Below are 22,660 nucleotides of genomic sequence, written 5' to 3'. Positions count from 1 at the left end.
GTTCTAAATAGTAATAATTTCAGCTGCTTATTAAATGTTTTCAATTTTTCTCTTTACCTAAAAATCTGTAATGAGAGCCCACTGATGATAATCTTAGCTGTATTAAAATTTGGAAATTTAAGAAAATAAATGTCAACAGTAATACTAACCTAAAATTAGATAGACTATGAAACATGAAAGGAATCTTTCTTTCTTTCTTTTTTTGGAGGCCCTGGGGATTGACTCCATCACTGAGCTATGTCACCAGTCCTTATTTTGTTTGTGTTTTTTTAATTTTTTTTTTTTTTTTTTAGTTTTCGGCAGACACAACATCTTTGTTTGTATGTGGTGCTGAGGATCAAACCCGGGCCGCACGCATGCCAGGCGAGCGCTCTACCGCTTGAGCCACATCCCCAGCCCACCAGTCCTTATTTTGAGACGAGTTTTGGTAAGTTGCTCAGTCTGGCCTTGAACTTGGAATCCTCCTGCTTCAGCCTCCCCAATGGCTGGAATTACAGGCATGTGCTATCTTATTTATTTATTTAAAAGAGAGAGAGGAGAGAGAGAGAGAGAGAGAGTGAGAGAGTGAGAGAGAGAGAGAGAGAGAGAGAGAATTTTTTAATATTTATTTTTTGGCGGACACAACATCTTTGTTTGTATGTGGTGCTGAGGATCGAACCCGGGCTGCACGCATGCCAGGCGAGCGCGCTACTGCTTGAGCCACATCCCCAGCCCCTGTGCTACCATATTTAGCTTGAAAGGAGCCTTTCTCATCAAGTAATTGCATGATGGTTTTAGTCAAAGAATAAGAGGAACAGTGTTGTTGGTGGTAGAGTTACAAGAGTAGGAGGTAGATGACTAAAGAAGGAGCCAAGTAAGAGTTTTAAGTTATTTCCCCTTTCTTTCCCTATCTTAATACATAGAGACAGTGATTTAACAGCATATGAACTAAATAATAACTTTGTGAATAACAAATTTAAAATATTACAAATGATAAGCAACAGTACCACTCAATTATATTCAAGAACAAATTGAAAAAGTTATACCCAGAATGAGAAATTTTGCCAGCTTTCCCAAACCTCCAGGATGCTATTGCAGTTGTGGACAGAGATATGACATTTGGATTTAACATACTCTGCAGCTGACAAAGCACAGAGCAAAACACCCAAAGGGACCCAGAAGCTATTCTAATGGCTATGAGAGGGAAAAGAACTTTACACAAAGCATTTCTCATTCATGACCTTCCTCTCTGTTCACCCTACTACTCTGAGTGAAAGCCTTTAAAATATCCTTCATTTTTTACTTCTCACCTCTTGTCCTCACACTCCCCCTCATCATTGGCGAGTAAACAAAACCCTTTAGAAACAGAAAAAATATTAAAAGAAGCCTCACATACAGTTTCATATTCTATTAAGTGTCCTTAAGTATTTCTTTTCTAAACTGGCTCATGTGCACAAAAAAGATTACTCTACATAGATCTACGGGAACATGAAATGGGAGTAGTCTTCCTAATTTACCACCTTTAAGCTGATGACTGATACACTATTTCAAAATATTTGTTTATAAGTGACTTGCTGAATTGGGCCAACAAATTAGATGAAGGGGAATGAAGGGAAGGGGTATGAGACTAGGAAAGATAATAGAATGAATTGGATATGACTTTCCTATGTTCACATATGAATACAAGACCAGTGTAATTAATTCCACATTATGTACAACCAGAATGGGAAACTGTATTCCATGTATGTATAATATATCAAAATATGCTAGGCATGGAGGCGAACACATGTAATCCCAGCGGCTCAGGAGGCTAAGCCAGGAGGATCGCTAGTTCAAAGCCAGCCTCGCAGCTTATAGAAGCCCTAAGCAAATGAGTAAGAACCTGTCTCTAAATAAAATACAAAAAAGGACTGGTGATGTGTCTCAGTGGTTAAGTGCCCCTGATCCTGTCTCTAAATAAAATACAAAAAAGGACTGGTGATGTGGCTCAGTGGTTAAGTGCCCCTGAGTTCAATCCTTGGTTCTAAAAAAAAGAAAAAAAAAATTCTACTGGCATGTATAACTAAAAAGAACAAATAAAAACAACAATAAGAAGCTAGACACAGTGGCATAAGCCTGTAATCCCAGCATCTAAGGATGCTGAAGCAGTATTGCAAATTCTAGGCTAGTCTCAACAATTTAGTGAGCCCCTGTTTTTAAAAAAAAGGGCTGGGCTTGGAACGTAGCTCAATGGTAAATCACCCTTGGGTTAAATTCCCAGTGCACACACACAGACACACAAATGCTTTTAATTCTAAGTACTTGGGTTTCTCCTTATTGGTTGATTTTATTTACCATTACAGACCTTTTAGCCTCCAAATTAGCAAGTAAAAGGATCACTAATAAGTGATTTAAAAAAAAAAAAAAGCCACTTATGATAAACATTTTCTGAAACTCCTTGGATGCTAACTAGTAAAATATCTATGATAGATCATGAACAAATACATTATGGTATTCCCCAAAGAACTAATCCACAAACCAGAGGTTCTCTCTCTTTGTTGAATTCTATGCAAACTATAGAAGTGATAGAAATATTTGTACAAATAAATATTTGACAGGAAATAAAATGGAACAAAATTAACATTCAAAATGAGGAAATGTAAACAAACATTCTAAATATGCACTTTTATTTACCTTAGTGGTCCACAGAGAGTAAGGCCAAAAAACCACAAGAGTGAAATTATACATCCAGCTACTGCATGTTTAAATATTTTGATCCACTATAAATAGGAAAAAAAAATGAAAAATTTCAGTCACATATTTCACTAAGTAACTTCATTTTAAATCAATATGAAAGACAAATGATAAAAATGGTAACAGAGAAAGAGAAAAAAATAAACATTTTAAAAACTAAATAACTACATATTTTAAAATTAAAATGAGAAAATGTTTAGATCCCTTGATTAACTCTAGATTTGCAAGAAAGCATTGTTTCCATTATCTGTGTTGTTGTATCTTGAAATCTTTTTCTTACAGTTTTTCTGTTTTCTTAGTTTCTCACTAGGAATACTGAATGATTTAGTCTTTAAATTCTTTTCCATCAGGAGTTTTTAGTGCTCCAATTATTCAAAAACAGAGAAAGACTAAAAAGTTTCTTCTCAGCAAAAGAAACAATCTATGAGGTGAACAGAGAGCCTATATCTTGGGAGCAAATCTTTACCCTCACAAATCAGATAGAGCACTAATTTCAAGGGTATATAAAGAACTCGAAAAGCTAAGCACCAAAAAAACAAATAACCCAATCAATAAATGGGCCAAGGACTTGAACAGACACTTCTCAGAAGATGATATACAATCAATAAACAAATATATGAAAAAATTTTCATTATTGCTATCAATTAGAGAAATGCAAATCAAAACTATTCTAAGATTTCATCTCACTCCAGTTAGAATGGCAGCTATTACGAAGACAGCATTAAGTGTTGATGAGGATGTGGGGAAAAAGGTACACTCATACACTGCTGGTGGGACTGCAAATTGGTGCAGCCAATATGGAAAGCAGTATGGAGATTTCTTGGAAAATTGGGAAAGGAACCACCATCTGACCCAGCTATCCCTCTCAGTCTATAACCAAAGGACTTAAAAATAGCATACTACAGGGACACAGCCACATCAATGTTTATAGCAGCACAATTCACAATAGCTAAACTGTGGAACCAAGCTAGATGCCCTTCAATAGATGAATGGATAAAAAACAATATTACTCAGCAATAAAAGAGAATAAAATCATGGCATTTGCAGATAAATGGATGGAGTTAGAGAAAGTAATGCTAAGTGAAGTTAGCCAATCCCAAAAATGAAATGTCGATGTTTTCTCTGATGTAAGGAGGCTGATTCATAGGTAGGAGGGGGAGCATGGGAGGAATACACGAACTCTAGATAGGGAAGAGTGGTGGAAGGGGAAGGGAGGAGGAATGGGGTTAGAAATGATGGTGGAATTCGATGGACATTATTATCCAAAGTACATGTATGAAGACAGGAATTGGTGTGAATATACTTTGTATACAACCAGAAATATGAAAAATTGTGCTCTATATGTGTAATAAGAATTATATGCATTCTGCTGTCAAATACAAATGAAAAAAGTTAATTAAAAAAGACAGAGAAAGAAATGTAAAAGGGTGTTTAAAATATTAATGCTATTTTAAAAAATGTTCTTGGTCTCTAAAAACAAATACTTAAATTTGTCATTCTGATAAAAATCATGGAATAGGTTTCTAATTTGTGATATAAACCAAATATGTCAAATATGTCAAGAGCAGATTATTTGTAGAAATTTTCTGTTGTGTGTTTAAATTATTAAGTATTCCTGATCAAAAAATGAGCAAGGAATAAATGATTCTGCAGAAATCTTACCTGGTTTTTGGTAACTGTTTTCCCAGAAGAAAATGGCTTTTGAGACAAAACCATAAAAAATGCAGTCCTGTAAATATTGAGACAGTAACATACTAATCAATATTAAATACAAGAAGTGGTTTTAAGTAAGGACACTTATTTTAAACAAATGTACCAGAACTTGAAAGGCATGCTATCCTCTGAAGAATTGTACTGGAAAACAGTACATATTTTAACAATGTTTCCATGGCAACATTTTGGGGAATTCTTCTTTTGTAATTGTCTTTGGAACCAGTCAGTTCACAAGCCACACAAGAGGAGTCTCAATATTTTTTAATACCTTGACATACTAAAGAAAATAATTCTTATTTTCTCTAGAGCTCAGTAATAACAAATCTTAAAACAATGTGACAGAAATGAAGAAAGTACTAATTATATGTTCCCACTTTTGCCAAAACGCTATATAAAAACGTGCCATGTGAGGTAGTAGCACATTCCTATAATCATGGCTACTTAGGAGGTTGTTGCAGGAAGATTTTAATTTCAAGACAACCTGGATAACTTAAAAGAGTCTCCATTTCACAATATAACATAAAAGGAACTGGGGATATAGCCCAGTGGAAGAGTGCTTGTCTAGCATGTGCAAAGCCTGGGGGGTTCAATTTCCTGTCTCCCCCAGTTGCATACAACTGGTGCTTAAAATTTCCTAGTAAAGAATCTCTTTCCCAAATTACCAAAATTATACTCCCAAGGGTTTAATATATTTTTAGTAATAGAAGACAGCAGAAAGTAGTCACTATCAATTTCAAGATCCAGAAATGTCTATTTAGGAAGAATGAATTACTATATGTAGAAGAGGACATAGTACACTATGAAAGGATTATACAGGAAATGCAGTTCAGCATGTTTGTTTTTTTTTTTAAAACTTCTTTTCTTCAGATTAGATCTTACTATGTTGCCAGGTTGACTTTGAACTCCGGGGCTCAAGGGATTCTCCTGCCTCAACTTCTCAAATGCTGGGACTATAGGTATATGGCACTATGTCCATCTGCTAGCATGGTTTAACTTAGAAAATAAGGAACATACTCACCCAAGTTTTAATATGAAAATGAACTGAACAATGTGAACAGCTTTCAGGAGATCATATGATTCAAAAAGTCCCACAGCTTTCAAAACTTTAGTGAAACACAGTAACACAATATATTTTGTTAATCTGGAAAATAAAAACAAACAACTTTCAGTATAATTGAAATCACAAGGAACTCAGTAATTTTCTTCTTATACAAGTAACAGACATTACAGAATACAAAGATATACACATAAACAAATATGAAACAATACAAAAAAGCCAAACAGAAAACAAACCTAAACAACTCATTATCCACATGGTAACTATTGTTAACATTCTGGTGTATGTTATACTCCTGGTTTCTTTTCAATGTATGTGAATGATAATATATATAGATGCAGTCTATTTTTTGAAAAAGCAACAACTAAAAATAAAGATGTTCTTGATCAACCAGTTGCCACTGAGCTATACCCTAGTCCTTTTTATTTTTTATTTTGAGACAGGGTCTCACTAAATTGCTAAGGCTGCCCTCAAATTTGCGATCCTCCATTTTAGCTTCCTGCATTGCTGGGATTACAAGCAAGTGCTACCATGTCTGGCTATAATATGCTTTTTTTTGTTTGTTTGTTTGGCATTGGGGATGGAACCCAGGGCACTTAACCAACGAGCCACATCCCCACATTCTTACCCCTTTTTATGTTTTGACAAAGGCTCTGGCTAAGTTGCTGGGGGCCTTGCTAAGTTGCCGAAACTGGCTTTGACCTTGCAATCATCCTTCCTCAACCTCCTAGGTAGCTGGGATTACAGGCGTGTGCCACCGCACCCAGCCTGTAATGTCTTCATTTTATGTATATAAACACACACATATTAGCTGTAGATTTACAAATAACTTTATTTACTTATATTTTATGTGATGCTGAGGATCAAACCAAGTGCCTCACATGTGTTAGGCAAGCGCTCTACATTGAGCCACAACCCCAGCCCCTATACTATGTCTTTTTAAAAAAAATTTTAAATTTTTTTATTTGTAGATGGACACAATATGTTTATTTTATTTTTATGTGGTGCTGAGGATGGAACCCAGTGCCTCACGTGTGCCAGGTGAGCACTCCATCACTGAGCCCCAGCCCCAGCCCTGTATTATGTCTTTCAATTTATCAATTACTCCAAACAATTAAGGAAAACAAAAATAGGGACTAAATTCTATCTGTGATGAAACCAGAAGACACTAACTTGCTAAGTGATTACAGTAAGGATTGAAAATCCAAGTGCCCTGATCCAGAGATTTCTGAAAAGCTCCAGGAACTACATGCATCTGAGAAAGGGTGTGGGAAGCTACCAAAGGGAGGATCCTTAGAGAAGTCTTCTAAGTAACTAGATCCCCACGTTCTTGCCTTTCACAGCCAGGCAACATCCCTTCTCAATTACCACAAGAGTCATAAGTTTTAGCCTCTGGTTAGGTCTGAACATGAAGCAAAGAGAAAAGGAAGGATGAGGCATTGGACTAAAAATGTGGAGATTAAAAAGAAGTTTCTCTTCTTAGCCCTGCTTACCTTCTTTCCTTTAATTTCAACATCCCAACAGCCAGGCTTCACTCCCCCAGCAGAACCCTTCTACAAAGCCTACGAAAATCTCTAGCAGTTATCTAGGTCTGAAAGTAAATGTATATGTTAGGGGAAAAAAGTTAGGACATTAACATTTAAGAGGTAAAAAAACACCTTCGAGATTGTCTAGCCCAGCTCCTCTCAGGTTGTAGATTGGAAAGAAGAAGTGCAGAGAGCTAGGCAGGGTCAATCCCAGGTCTTCTTAGCTTGCTCTTTTTAATATATTGCCCAAAAGGCCAAAGTTCATCCAAAAGGCTTTTGAGGGTTCTCATCTTCTCAACTACTCACGATTATACATAAATCCTCCATAGGGTTATTCAGTCATTCTTCACATAGTTCCTTGTTCACTTACTGACAGGGTGTTTTCAGGTATAGCCATCCCTCTTCCACATAAAGGGGCAAGATGTACCTGGAACTATCAATCTCATTATTCCTGCTTTAATAGGAGGATTTTTATTTAAAATTTATCTAAACAATTTTAATCCCAAACTGCTGCATCCATTTTATAACAAGTCTGAATATGAAAGCCAATACACTAAGAATTAATGGCAGAGAGGAAAAACAAAAAGAATTTGCCTCCCAGATGGTATCACTGAGGGCTCTGAACAAACACCAGCAACCTCTGGTTTCTTTGTTGTGAGAAGATAGAATCCCTGTTTGTTTCAGCCTCTGTTATTTTTGTTTCTTACAACTAAACACATTTCTAGGTAATAGCTGGGACACTAAATGCATAGTAGAGACCCTACACTCAAGGAGCTTGAGTTCTACTGGGAAAGACTGGCAAATAGACAAATCTATGTGATCCACTTAACAGAGTCTGGAAAGAACACACATGGAAACAACTAACTAGGGAAGGGAAGGGTATCTCCACAGAGTTTGAGATATATAGTCTGTAATGAAGACAGTGTAGGAAATACCAAGCATGGAATAGGAATAATATTTCAAAATACAAGACAGCAGCATAGGTACAACACGAGTACTGGGAAGGAACCCTTGAAAACAGTACTATATTTACTCAGTTCATGAGATGATGCTCATAATAACTCTTAAGTCATTAAGGAAAAGGTAAATTTTGTATCTCTGCCTGTATGCCCCTACATATGTAATTTCTTTTTGTAGTGCTGGGGATCAAACCCAGGGCCTCAGACAGGCAGGTGTTCTACCACTGAGCTATATTTATAATGCACTTGGGAAGGTGATTAGTATATAGATTTCTAAATAATTTCTGACTAAAGTATTAACAAAACTTGAAAAACAGGGCACTTGAATGACAAGATTTAGTCATATGGAGCATTAACCTATGTAAAATACTTCTTGATAATATTATTACTCTTATGGTCTTTCTGACACCAATTTTCTTTACTCCTTTTATGTTCTGGTACTGGGGATTGAACTTAAACTCGGGGTACTTGACCACTGAGCCATATCCCAGCCCTATTTTGTATTTTTTTAGAGATAGGGCCTCACTGAGTTGCTTAGTGCCTTGCTTTTGCTGAGGCTGGCTTTGAACTTGCAATCCTCCTAGCTCAGCCTCCTGAGCTGCTGGGATTACAGGAGTGCACAACCATGCCTGGCTTCTTTACTCTCTTTTTTAAATTAAACACACACACACACACACACACAGCCTGGCATGGTGGTGCATACCTGCAATCCCAGTGACTTGGGAGGCTGGGGTAGGAGGACTGCAAGTCTGAGGCCAGCCTCAGCAACTCAGTAAGACTCTATCTCAAAATTAAAAATAAAATGGGCTGGGGATGTGACTCAGTGATTAAACGCTCCTGGGTTCAAGCCCTAGTTCTGCAAGGGAAAAAAAAGAGAGAGAAAGGAAACTTTATTTAAAATAGTCCAAGGGGCTGGGGTTGTTGTTCAGTGGTACAGTGCTTGCCTGGCACATGTGGGGCACTGGTTTGATCCTTAGCACCACATAAAAATAAATAAATAAAATAAAGATATTTAAAATAGTGTGAATTCAGGCATAATATCTTTGATTAAATAATTTATCAATTAGTTGTTGCTTTTTTGAGATACTGGGGATTAAACCCATGTTAAGCAAGTTCCCTGCCACTGAGCTATATCCCCAGGTCTTTAATGTTTTATTTTGAGACCAGGTCTTATTAAATTGCTTCGGCTGGCCTCAAACTTTTGATCCTCCTGCCTCAGCGTCCTGAATAACTGGGATTACTACAGGCATGTGCCACCACAGTCAGTTTTTGTTGGAGATTACAACCAGTTTTGGTTTTTAGCCTCTATAAAGAAAAACTTTTGTAACCTGGAATCCAAATTCAGCCAGTCCTGAATTGACTTTGGTTCTGCAATGATAACTGTGCTGAGCAAACAGATGGCAAAGAATTGTTTACCACATTTACCTACCTAAGACAATAAGTTCTTGAGTAAAAAAGTATTTAAACAACCCATTTAAAAATAATTTCAAATTAACAGAGAATAGTATGCCCTTTTTCTAGACAACTTAATTGTAAATATATTGTCTCATTTGTTTTATTGTGCTCTCAAACAGATTTTTTCCCCCCTGGATTATTTGAGAGGGAGTAAAATACATCAACGTTTTTTTACTCCTAAATAAGAACATGGAGGGCTGGGATTGTGGCTCAGCGGTAGAGCGCTTGCCTAGCACGGGTGCGACCCGGGTTCGATTCTCAGCACCACATAAAAAAAAAAGCATGGGCTGGGGACGTGGCTCAAGTGGTAGCGTGCTCGCCTGGCATGTGCGGGGCGCTGGGTTAGATCCTCAACACCACATCAAAATAAAATAAAGATGTTGTGTCCACTAAAAAATAAATATTAAAAAAATTATCTCGGGCTGGGGATGTGGCTCAAGCGGTAGTGAGCTCGCTTGGCATGCGTGCGGCCCGGGTTCAATCCTCAGCACCACATACAAACAAAGATGTTGTGTCCGCTGAAAACTAAAAAATAAATAAATAAAAAAAATTATCTCTCTCTCTTTAAAAAAAAAAATCAAAAGTTTAAAAAAAAAAAAAGAACATGGAGGGCCTGGGGTTGTGGCTCGGGGGTAAAGCAAAAAGCTGGGTAAACATGAAGCTGGGTGCGGTGGCACACACCTGTAATCCCAGTGACTCGAAGGCTAAGGCAGGAAGGATTTTGAGTTCAAACTCAGCCTCAGCAACTTAGTGAAGCCCTAAACAACTCAGGAGACCCTGTCTCTAAATAAATATACAAAAAAGGGCCAGGATGTCGCTAGGTGGTTAAATACCCATGGGTTCAATTCCTGATAACAAACAAACCAGAAAAACCCCACAATGCACACGGGCATTCTGCTATAAAACCACCACGGTTATCAACAGGAAACTTAACAATGATATGATATAATACTTTAATCTGTAGTCCATAGTCCAATTTTGTCAAAAGACATGTAATGTCTTTTACAACATTTTCCCTTTGCAATTACCAAATCTAGACTACAACTCCCCTATATTGCATTTAGTTGTCATGGGCCAAAAATTAATATCTGATATGCTATGATTTACAAAATGAATTGCTCAAAATAGAAAATTTATGCTACAAAAATGCAGTTGGTTGAAGTTCTGCTCCAGCATATGTGATGTTTTGATTTTCACGTGCAAAAGTTACATTAGTAAGGCTGTTACTGCTGTTCTAAGGAATTTGTCAAAATAATTTTTAAATCTCAAAATTGTGAAGAACCACAAAAACTTAACCTCATTAGAAACGAAGGCAATAAGTACCGATTCTAATCAAATTGCTGGGCCTTATTTTATGCATCCTATAACACTACCTCAGAATTTAGGGCAGGTCAGGAAAGACACTGGACAGTGTCACTGTGCTACCTGGTCTCTGGCCTTTAGGTGTTGGTGGGCGGACCTCTATGAATTTTTTTTTTTTGACAGCGAGCATACATTCCTTATTTAAATAATAAAAGAAACCAAAAAAAAAAAAAAAAAAGGAAAAGAAAACTCAACGACGGGGCTTAATTCTTGATGTGCTGGGTTAACCTGCACACCCAAGTTAATCTGCTTGTACTTTGATTTTTTCAGAGATGACAGTGACACCTTCCCCCAATTTACGCAGGGAGACGTCGTTAAGGTTAAGTTGTCACCAAGCTACTGTTCCAGGGAGAAACAGCCATGAGAAATGATTCTCTGATTAGAAACTGGTTCTAAGGCTGACGGTCTGCCCTGAAACCCAGGGAATCTAGCAGAAGCTTCCTGGATCTCAGAGCGTCCATTCTGCAGTGGGCGCCACAGACGCCAATGAACCTAGAGGCAGGCAGCAGGCTGGGAAGCAGCGGGAGAGCACTCAAGGCTCGGCAGCGCGTGCGAGTCCAAGGGAGGCCGGAGAGAAGGTGTGTCCGAACCGCCGGGCTGGCAGCTGCCGTCCGGGGCCGCAGTGCGCGAGCGGCGAGTCGGGATCAGTCCCTTACCGAGAGCTGGGCACGTCCACCCGCCCGAGGCCGCCGCCGCTGCTGGGGCCGGTCAGCGCGTCCCCGCTGTATTTCTCCTCCATCCCGGGCTCAGGAGCCGCCACCGCTACCCCTGCCGCGGGGTCTCCTCATGTCTTGTCGCTGCCGCGGAACAACGGGCGCAGGCGCGTCACTCCCCCATGGCAGCAGCAACCCTTGTCGGGTTCCTGCAGGCCGGACCGCCACCGCTATTCCCAGCTTCGGTTTACAAGCGCACCCGAGTTGGGACTACGCCGCGAGCAGTTTCGATTCGCCGGTTCCCGGGAGGCCCCACCGGCAAGGACGTTGCCAGGCCACGTCATCGGGCCCAGCATCCCTCACTCCCGGGGGAGTGCCCAGTCCTGCGCCTGCGCACAAGGAAACACTCGACTTCCCGTCTCCTTCTGTTGGCTCCTCCCACCGTGGGGATGGCGGCTCGAATCCCCGCCCCAAATCAGTCTTTCCCTTTGAAGAGGATGAGGCACTTACGTGCCCTTGCAGCGCCACCTATGGGCCGTCTGGGTTATAGCGGGTTCCTGCAGCACAGCGAGGGATGGGTCACAGAAAATGCACACGTGTGATTAAACCAAGTTCAATAGTCTTACCCTCTGTGTAGACTGTAACACACTCTCTGCCTCGAACTTGCGTGATAAGTGGATCAACATTTTTCTAATGAGAAGGCTCAAAAGCTTTAAAACATCAAGTCACCTCCAAAATATAACTATTTAAGTATCTAGAAAAGTAAATGATATACCCTGTCACTCAATAGATATTAACTATTATTGCTCATAGGGAAATTTGGGGATAGGAGTTGGAAATGAAAATAGGATTTTGAACAGTATAGATTACAATTAGTTTATAGTACTCTTAATTTGAGTACACACAAAGCGCCATAGTAACAAAGAGTTTGCTGGCTGGGACATGATAATCTATTGTGGAAAATATTTAGCTAAGCTTTCCCAAATAAGGTATAACAAGAAAAGACTCATGGGTAGACAATCCTATCTGACACTCATAAGATTTTTTATTTTTTTTTTTTTGCGTGGGGGTAGTGGGGATTGAACTCAGGGGCTACTGAGAGAGGCCTCCAGCCCAATTTTGTATTTTATGTTTTGTATTTTATGTAGAGACAGGGTCTCACTGAGTTGTTTAGCGCCTCACAGTTGCTGAGGCTGGCTTTGAACTTGTGATTCTCCTGCCTCAGCCTCCTGAGGTGCTGGGGTTACAGGTGTGCGCCACTCTACCTGGCTTCTCATAAGATTTTTTAAAAATGTAATTTAATTTAAGTTTTTAAATATTTTTTAACATTGTTGATGGACCTTTATTTTTTATTTACTCATTTATATGAAGTGCTGAGAATCAAACCCAATGCAAGCACTCCACCAACTGAGCTATAACCCTGACCCCACTCATAAGATTTTGCACATGAAAAAAACATTGGCAGAAGACACATTCTATGTGAAGAACACAGAGGAAGGCAGCCCTCAAACCCTTATAATTATGATTTATACAAAGCAAACAAAATAAGAAAACAAAAATATCTAAATCATCTTTAGGTAGTTCTACAATTTTTCAAAATAGTATTTTTAATGAGGAGATTATTACTAGAAAGTATAATTCTCAGATATTGTTTTGTTATAAAATGGTTAAACCAATAGCTATATGTGACCTTAGTTGTGTTAATATAAGTTACTTCTTCTTTTTGTGTGTGTGTGGGTGTGTGCGTGTAAGATACAAGTATATGTCAAGGAGAATGAGAACTAATAAATGTTTTCAGATGGAAAAAACAGACATGTTTTATTTTAGATTGGGTGGCTGTTCATTATATTATATAATGTAATTTGGAGACTTTTGTTTGACTTGTTTTATAATGAAATGAAATAAATTAAAGCTTATTCATATTAAGAAAAACTCTGATACAAAATCCTCTGGGGATCATTGTACCTTATTATTTATTTGTAGTACAGGATTGAACTCAGAAACTTTCTACCACTGAGCTACACACCCTTGATTTTTTTAGTATTATTATTTTTGTTTTGAGACAGAGTCTTGCTAAGTTGCTGAGGCTGGCCTCAAACTTGAGATCCTTTTGCCTTAACCTCCCAAGTCACTGGGATCACAGCCACATGCCACTGTGCAGGGCCTTTGTACCTTATTTTTTAACTTAATAATACGAAGAGAAGACCTTTGAGGAGCTAGACTATTCCAGCCCCTCACCTGTGGCTTCTTCTTCTTTTTTTTTTTTTTTTTTTTTTTGAGAGAGAGAGAGAGAGAATTTTTTTAATATTTATTTTTTAGTTTTCGGCGGACACAACATCTTTGTATGTGGTGCTGAGGATTGAACCCGGGCTGCACGCATGCCAGGCAAGCGCGCTACCGCTGGAGCCACATCCCCAGCCCGCCTGTGGCTTCTTAATAGTAAAATTTAGTACATAAATAAAACACAGAATTTAAGACTCATAGGTTTTAGGACATTTCGCGAATAGTTCTTATTTATTTTAAAAGTTCTTTTATTTTGTTCATAAGTGATCTATTTTTTTTATTAACTCTATGCTTTTATTTATACCGATTTTGAAGTAGATTGTTTCAGGGAATTACAATAATTATAAGAAATAGTTTACAATTATTAAAGTGGAAAGAATTTAAAACTTCGAAGCCGGGTGTGGTGGTACATGCCTGTAATCTCAGGGGCTAAGCTTGGGAGGCTGAGGCAGGAGGATCAGAAGTTCAAAGCCAGCCTCAGCAAAAGTAAGGCGCTTAGCAACACAGTGAGACCCTGTCTCTAAATAAAATACAAAACAGGGCTGGGTATGTGGCTCAGTGGTCAAGTGCCCCTGAGTTCAATCCCTGATGCCCACCCCCACTCCAAAACAAGAACAAGAACTTTGAAACAGTTTCAAGAATTCAAAGAACACCTGTATTCCCTAAGCCGATTCCTCAGTTGTTAGCAATTTACCACCTCTGCCTTACCACTCTTTCTCTATATACAGGTACATTTTTTGTTGTTTTGTTTTGTGGAATCATTTGAGAGTAATTTATAAACACGATGCCACATTGCTCCTAAATACTTCAATGTCTGTTTCCTAAAAATAAGGACATTCTTCAAAAAATTATAATGTATCTATCGAAATCAGGAAATTAACATTGATACCACAGTACTTTCTAACCCACAAACATCATTCAGATTTTTCCCCATAAAATACTTAATGGGGATCCAATCCAGAATCACGTATTGCTTTTAATTGTCCTGTCTCATTGATTACTTCTGCTTCCCTACATGTTGAAGTATAACATTAGAGAAGCACGCTGAGGCAAGCATATAAAGCAGGATTTATTTAAAAAGAAGTAACAGACTTCTCCTGGGAGGGAGAAGGGGGCCATAGCTGGTATCCTGGTATCTCCAGAAGTGAGGGTGTTCTGCATTTTTTTATATGTCCTAGGCATATATATTTTTCAGCTGCTCTCTTCCCCTTATCTCTCTCCTTTCTGCATAGGTGACTAGGTCCAGGAGATGCTCTGGTGGGATGGCCAAAAGGTGAGAAGCAGATGGGCTGGAGAAGCCAGGGAGGAGTGAGCTGATCTTTATCAGTAAAGGGGCGTAATTAACAACTTTTATAACTCCTTGGAGGGAGGAACAATCCCTGGAACAGGTTTACTTCAGCAACAGTTTGGAGCTGGGGCAGGTTATCTTGATAAGGGTGGAGGAAGGGCTCTGAGGGGATTAATATTTCAATCCCTCCATTCTCTGGATCCCACCCTTGCCTATGTGCCTGTCTAATTCTGGCTTCATCATTAGTTTCCTTTTCTTTTGCTTTTCTTGCATGGACCTTGAATTTTTGAAGAGGACAAGCCAATGACTTTGTAGAATATCCATCAGTTTGTCTGATGTTTTTGTTAGGTAGGAGTTCAGGGATGCCAAGATGGTGGAGAGAGGATATGAGAAAGATGCTTTTGGAGGACAAGACAGGGACAGTCCTATTATCATGACAACTACGGTCATTGATTCAATATTTTAAAATTACCAATGGGAGTAAAATGGGGGTAAAATTAGCTGTTCTAAAGTAACTAATGGGAGAAAATTGGACAACATTCTCATCAGGTTTCATAAGGTAACCAATGGGAACAAGTAGGGTAAGGTCTTCAATCCAGTTCGTACAGAAAAGAGAATGCCTCACAGCTGGGCATATAAGACACTAATTTCTAGATATTGGGGCCTTGAACCTTTCTTTCTTGCTCAGCCCCACTCTTCTATACCTTATGGAGTGCTTCTCTCATCTTCACCTTCAATATATCTGTACTATGCCTATTACTTGCGTGTGTTTGGCTCAGTTTTTTGTTTGAGACAACAAGGACCTGGACCCCAACTGGACACACCAACTATGTCATTTCCACATCAGACAAAAGTTAATTCTTAAAAATACTTCTTGAAGTTAATTAAGAAGTATTTTGTCTGGAGATATCTTGAGACCTTTTCACACTTTCACTCGTTTATATTAGTATTGATTTTTGCTTCTTGACCAAAACAATTATCACTATAAATGTAACCAAATGATAATCATCCCTCCCATCAACATTTATTATTGACCTTTGAATGTAAGGTAAGACTTTCCTGTCCCTTTATTGATCTACTAATTGATGTCAGTATGGTTTCATACCTTCCTATTTCACTTAATGAGTTGAAAGTGATTGCTATTATTATCTTGATGCACTTCAATTTCAGCTCTTTTGCTATGTTCTTCCCACATGAGTGACAACTTATTCCAATGATATGAGAGCCAGATGGGGAAGGCCTGTTTCATAGGTCACCTCCAGGAATCTGGATCAGAGAGTATGGTGGACACCGTCTTGACAAGCAACTTAGCATCACCTTTTTTCCTTCCAAGGAATACTTACTGAATACGTACCACATACTAGATCCAAATGTAGGTCCTGGTTAGGTTTCCCAAAGGAGACTCTGAGATGAGGATTTATATCAAAGTGATTTCAGGTAAATAACCCAGGAAATCTAGGAAAGTGGTACAGGAGAGGAAAGAAAGACATGCAAGGGTGTAATATCAGGCAAAGTTTCTCCACGGGGATTGGATATTTGAAGGTCACACACTGGGGATCACAATAGTAGTAGTTCTCCAACAGAGTTAAAGATATTGGCTACTAGTATGTGTGGAAATAGGAAAATGATCCCAGCATATATAGGCAAGAACTTATTAAGAGCTTCTGCTACAGGGCTACCTGTGTTGTGGTTATCTTCCACATTGTATGTTTCATCTTCCTGAGGTCGAACCAGAGAATTCACATTTCCCTACTTTTGGCATGTAACTTGGGTTTCACTGATTAAACATATCCAGACATGACTTGACTTTAGTTGGGTGGTGACAAGTAGGGGCATTGACCTTCTACCCTGAGGAAGCATTTGGCCTTTTCTTTGAAAATAGCAGTGACAGAGCTTCTGATGACCAGTCCTAAATCATTGGTTCCAAGAGTCTGTGGCAGTTGTTTTTTTTTGGCAGAGTGGCCTCTATGACATGGTTGGGCATTGCTTCAGGATGCCTTGCTTTAGAGTCTGGCTCTCTGATCTTCCAAAGTGTTCTGTGAATTATCCATTATTTCTTTAAAAAATTCCTTTTTGCAGGAATCAGAGTGGTGGCAGTGATTTGCAGTTAAGAACACTGAATACAAGTGGTATCAAACCTTGGATAACAATAAGATGTACATGGATTTTATAAAATGCATTTTATTTCATAAAAGTCAACCCCTAATATGTTTGGTGGATAATATACTTTGGTGGATAAAGTTACCCCAAACTCATCAGATGACAATACCTGATGCTAAAGATATTCTTATTCTTCATTTGAAAGCAGAAAAGGAAAATGACAACGTTCAATAATTCCACAAACATCTTCAACTAGATAGGAAGTGGAGTGGGGGTGTGAGTGCTCTGGAATTCTCAGAGATATTGGGCGTCACACGATAATGGCAGAGGTGTAAAGGAAGCACTAAATAGTTCTTAGGATTTGATTTCTTAGAAGTTAGGGACTCTCGTGTTGTTGTGGGGCAGGTTGCTTAGAAAACACACAAAGTCCCAGTTTTGTCCAAATTGAAGCGTATTTAGCAGGCCTGCTGGCACTGCTCCCCGCAGGACCCATAACTGTCTCTGCAAGGAACAGCCCAGAGCCTGAGCATTTTAGGATATTTAAAGGCAAAAACCACATCTGGGTGAATTGGGCAGTTAGTGAGACAATGCAATGGGTACATTGGTATTTCCCACGGGACTCTGCAGGGAAGAGAGTCAAAATGACCCTAGTTCAGTACAAGTTAGAGAATGGTTACTAATGTCTAGATAACCAATCTCTGACAAGGTACATTGCCCAAGAAAAATGGAAAGAAAACAATTTTACATTGTATAAGAATTGCTATTTTGTGTTGCCAAGTATGTTATTATGCTAGGTAACTATTAATGGGTACAGAAGTGGGGCTTTCCCATGGGAGAAGCATTTCTTATATGGTATGGAGTCAGGATAAAATGGAGTCTGTTTGGTCATTGCCCATATAGCCTGGCCCATAACAGTGTGCGGTAATCCCTTTTGCAGCATTAAATGTGAGTCATTAAAAATGAAAACACCGAGGATCTACAGGGAAGATTAGAAGAATGCCAATGAGAAGATGATGAGAAACAGCTCAGGCTCAGTCTCAAGTAGCTGATCAAAATCTGCCAGTGGAGGGGGCTGGGGTTGTGGCTCAGTGGTAGAGCGCTCACCTAGCACATGAGAGGCCTTGGGTTCGATCCTCAGCTCCACGTTAAAAATAAGTAAAGGTGTTGTGTCCAACTACAACTAAAAATAAATATTAAACAAAAAAATATCTGCCAGAGGATTTCAAGGTTTCATTATAATTATGCTGTAGGCATTTCAAGTATTTGTTCTATACATCTATACCTACCCACCAGTCAAAAGGAGATTACTTAGTGGGAGCTTACTCTGTGCCAGTGTTGGTGGTATCCAGAGTGGAGGGAAATGTGGTTAGAAACTCAACTGGTAGCAACACACAATGGGAAAAACAAACCGAAAAGAATCTTTTTGGAAGGCAATTCTCTGTGGGCCTCTTGTTTCTCTGCATTTTTCCCCAGCAGTTTCCAGTTTTTGTTCCAAACTCTTCAAGGATGTTTGTATAATAAACAGTCTTCTGAGGCAGAGATAGTATCTTCCTCTGGGGCAGAGGGAAGATTCATTTGCTGATCAGGATAATAAAGATAATATTTACTTCTTTGGCAAATGTTGGACAAGTTGGCTCATTGCACCTTTAAAAGATTTGGGGTTTCTTAAGCCAGGTGAAGTGGGGCTTGCTTGTGATTCCAGAGGCTTGGGAGGATTGAAATTTTGAGGTCAGCCTCAGCAGCTTAGCTAGGCCCTAAGCAATTTAGTGAGAACATGTCTCAGAATAAAAAAATAAATATAATAAATAATAAGCGAGGTGCGGTGGCACATGTCTGTAATCCCAGCAGCTTGGGAGGCTGAGGCAGGAGGATTGTAAGTTCAAAGCCAGCCTCAGCAAAATTGAGGTACTTAGCAACTCAGTGAGACCCTGTCTCTAAATAAAATTCAAAATAGGGCTGGGCATGTGGCTCAGTGATTAAGCACCCCTGGGTTCAATTCTGGGTACCAAAAAAAAATTGGGGGTTTGTTAAATTCAGGCTTCCTCAGTCGTGAGACACACTCGCTGTGTGCACAGCATCTACCTAGGCTTTTGTGCTTTACCCCCAATGGACTCAGGAGGAGGTGGGGAGGGCAAGGAAAATGATGCAAACGCAAGATTCTTGCTGCCTGCTGTATGATGAGCAATAAAGTCCTTTGTCTCTGCTGTAGTTGTGCCGCAGTCTGGCTGGGCACAAATGCCGCAGTCTGGCTGGGCACACAATCACGAGCCACCACACAGCTTGTAGATTCAAACAGCAACTCTTTATTCCCGAACTCACACCAGCCGTCTACAATCACGTTCTGGGGAAATCCACGTTCTCTGCCCAAATCCACCTCCACTGGGCTTCTATCTCCCAAAGAATACTGTCTGAATCCCGTGAGAACTCAAGGGGAACTCAGGCAGCAAGATACGCCCTATTCCCAGCAGGAATAATCTTAAACCTTAAACCTGGAACCTAAACTGGGAACGCCCTAAACACGATTATCTTAAACCGGGAACACCCTAATCCGCCTTGGTCCTTGAGCAAGGTCACCTACATTCAATGTCACTGCAACATGGGGTACGCTGGCAAGGAAATTATCATACCTACTTGGCTAATGGCTCCCAGCATAGTTGGATCTGGAGTGTCCCCCAGAGGTCCATGTGATAAACCCTTGGTCTCCAACTTTGGAGTCCTTTCTCTCTTTCTTATCCTAGTCATAAGGTGAATGGACTTCTTCCACCATGTACTGTCACCATGAGTTACTATGCTGTCACAGGCCCAAATCAAAGGGGCTAACTGTTCATGGGTTGAAAACTTCACAACTGTGAGCCAAAAAAAAAAAAAAAAGTAATAATTAAAAAAAATTTTTAATTGTAGATGGACAAAATATATAAATTTTTAAAATATTTCCTCAGTTGTAGATGGACACAATACCTTTATTTTTATTTACATCTGTATTTTTTATGTGGTGTTGAGTATTGAACCCAGAGCCTCATGCATGCTAGGCAAGTACTCTACCACTGAGCCACAACCCCAGCTCAAAAAACTTTCTTTTATATAAGTTGGTCTACCTCAGGCATTTATTACAGTAAAGGAAAGCTGACTAACATAGTCTCTGACACAGGAGTCTGGTGCTTTCTGCCAGCATCCATGAAACTGTGGCAGGCTGATTATGAGCTTGCAAGCAGGGTAAAATCTTAGTCCCTTCACAGTTCTCTATGTGTCTTAGCACAAAAATAATAATATTTACCATTTAATTAAAAAAAAATCATGATATACTGTTGTCAAGGGTGTGGGAAAATAAGGACTCTTGAATTGTTGATGGAATTGTTAGTTCATATAGCTTATTTCAAGGGCAATTTGATAATATCTATAAAAATTCAAAGTACATGATCTAAGAGTTCACAGATATATTACACAAATGTACAAACACATAGATACAAGGGTATCAATTGCTGCAATAATTGTTAGCAAGACTACTAGGTAAATGCTAATAATAACAATAATTTATTTAGGCTTTATGAGGTCTAAATCATTCTATTAATGACTTTATATGTAATGATTCATTCCTCATAACAACTGTATGAGACAGTACCATTGTTATCACCTATTTACTGATATGGAAACTGAGACACAGGTGGGCAATACAACCTTAGTCTGATCTCTTCTCTTTTAAAAATATTTCAAATTGGCACCTAAACATTTGACAAATTTGAACTAGAAGGAGACACTGGAATGTGGAAAATGTTAATCTTTGGGTAGAGGGTTATGGATGGTTTAATTTTACTTTGTGTCAGTTTTCAAACATTTAAAAAGTTTTTCTGAAAAAAAAAAGTTTTTCTGAATACTTTTTTCATTTACTCAATATTATTGCTTTTTTTTTTTCCTTTGGTGGCACTGGGAATAGAACCCAAGGCCCATATTTGCTAAGTCAGTACTCTACTATTGAGAAACACCCTAGCCTCAATATTATTACTTTTATAATTTGAAATTAATATTCTAAAATTGGGGGCTGGGGATGTGGCTCAAGTGGTAGCACGCTCGTCTGGCATGCGTGCGGCCCGGGTTCGATCCTCAGCACCACATACCAACAACAAAGATGTTGTGTCTGCCAATAACTAAATAAATAAATAAATAAATATGTTAAAAAAAAATATTCTAAAATTGTATTCATAATGGTATTATGCACTACACAGGAAAATCTGGAGACTACCCTATAAAAACCACCAAATGCAGAGCTGGGATTGTGGCTCAGCGGTAAAACGCTTGCCTAGCACATGTGAAGTACTGAGTTCCATCCTCAGCACCACATAAAAATAAATAAATAAAATAAAGATATTGTGTCCAACTACAACTAAAAAACAAATATTAAAAGAAAGTTTAAAAACCTCCCCACCAAATGCAGAACTGGCAGAATGATAGAGTTCTTTTCATCTTTGTACCTCAGTTAAAATTGGAGAATATGAAAGAAGGTGAGACAGATAACTCACTTAGCCAGATGAGATTGGAACTTCAAATGATTGGCCTGCATTGTAGGGCTTCTCCTTCTGCATGTTTTATAATGAACAGTCATTTATAAGGGAATAGTAACTGATTTTGACATCATGATACTGGTGTAGTTTAAAGGATAAATATGACAACGAAAAAACATGGAACAATATAAATAGACAGAATTTTATCCAGGTGTGGTGGCACACCTGTAAACCAAGTGAATCAGGAGGCTGAGGTAGGAGGATCTCAAAACCATCCTGGGAAACTTACAGAGATCCTGCCTCAAAATAAAAAAATAAGAAGGGTTCAGTGGTAGAGTGTCCCTGAGCTCAATCCTCAGTATCTCCCTCCACTAAAAAAAGACAGATTTTATAAAAGTATAATATGATTATATGAATCCTGACTACAACCATATTTTAAAAATATTTCTGAGATACAGTTATTTCAGTGTTATGCCATTAAACTTATTTTCTAAGTTTACTGATTATGTGTTTTTTCTAATATTTTATTACAAAAATTTCCAAACACATCATTCAGTTGAAAGAATTTTGAATAAATGCCCACATGCCTGTGATCTAGATTCTACTATTGGCAATATATTATGCCACATTCCCAGTCCCTTGTATTATATTTTATTTAGAGATAGGGTCTTGCTAAGTTGCTTAGGGTTTCACTGAATTGCTGAGGCTGATTTTGAACTCTCAATCCTTCTGCCTCAGCCTCTTGAGCTGCTGGGATTACAGGTGTGAGCCACTATGCCCAGCTCCATCATGTTTTTGGATGCATTTAGAAGTCAATGTAGACATTAGTACTTCCCCCCTAAATACTTCAGTATGTGTATTGTTAAATTCAATATTTGTTTCTATTTCTTTTGATATAAAATTATTTGTCTTTTGCATTGTTGAGTATCAAACGCAGGTCCTTGAGCATCGAGACAAGAGTTATACCCCCAGATCTTTGATATAAAATTTATATATAATGAAATGCACAAATCTTAAGTCAACATTTGTCAAGTTTTGAGAAATACTTACAATAGT

At 38.7% G+C, this 22,660-nt stretch overlaps 1 protein-coding gene across 1 annotated transcript in view; it reads right to left on the bottom strand.

The window, feature by feature from the left end:
• Positions 1-11,579, bottom strand: part of Slc30a5 (solute carrier family 30 member 5) — a 34,937-nt gene extending 23,358 nt beyond the window's left edge. The window contains exons 1-4 of the mRNA XM_046456135.2: positions 11,441-11,579; positions 5,444-5,566; positions 4,375-4,441; positions 2,653-2,738 (exon numbers count right to left, since the gene is read on the bottom strand). Of these exons, the coding sequence (XP_046312091.1) occupies positions 2,653-2,738; positions 4,375-4,441; positions 5,444-5,566; positions 11,441-11,523 (359 nt within the window). The 5' untranslated portion in view covers positions 11,524-11,579. The remainder of the gene's footprint in view (positions 1-2,652; positions 2,739-4,374; positions 4,442-5,443; positions 5,567-11,440) is intronic.
• Between the last annotated feature and the right edge of the window lie 11,081 nt (positions 11,580-22,660).

This window comes from Marmota monax, unplaced genomic scaffold, assembly GCF_021218885.2.
Source record: "Marmota monax isolate L192 unplaced genomic scaffold, Marmota_monax_Labrador192_F-V1.1 WCK01_AAM20220418_F8-fsc00130, whole genome shotgun sequence".
Taxonomy (NCBI): Eukaryota; Metazoa; Chordata; class Mammalia; order Rodentia; family Sciuridae; genus Marmota; species Marmota monax.
The sequence above is the reverse complement of the archived record's forward strand: the minus strand, read 5'-3'. Positions and strand labels throughout refer to the sequence as shown.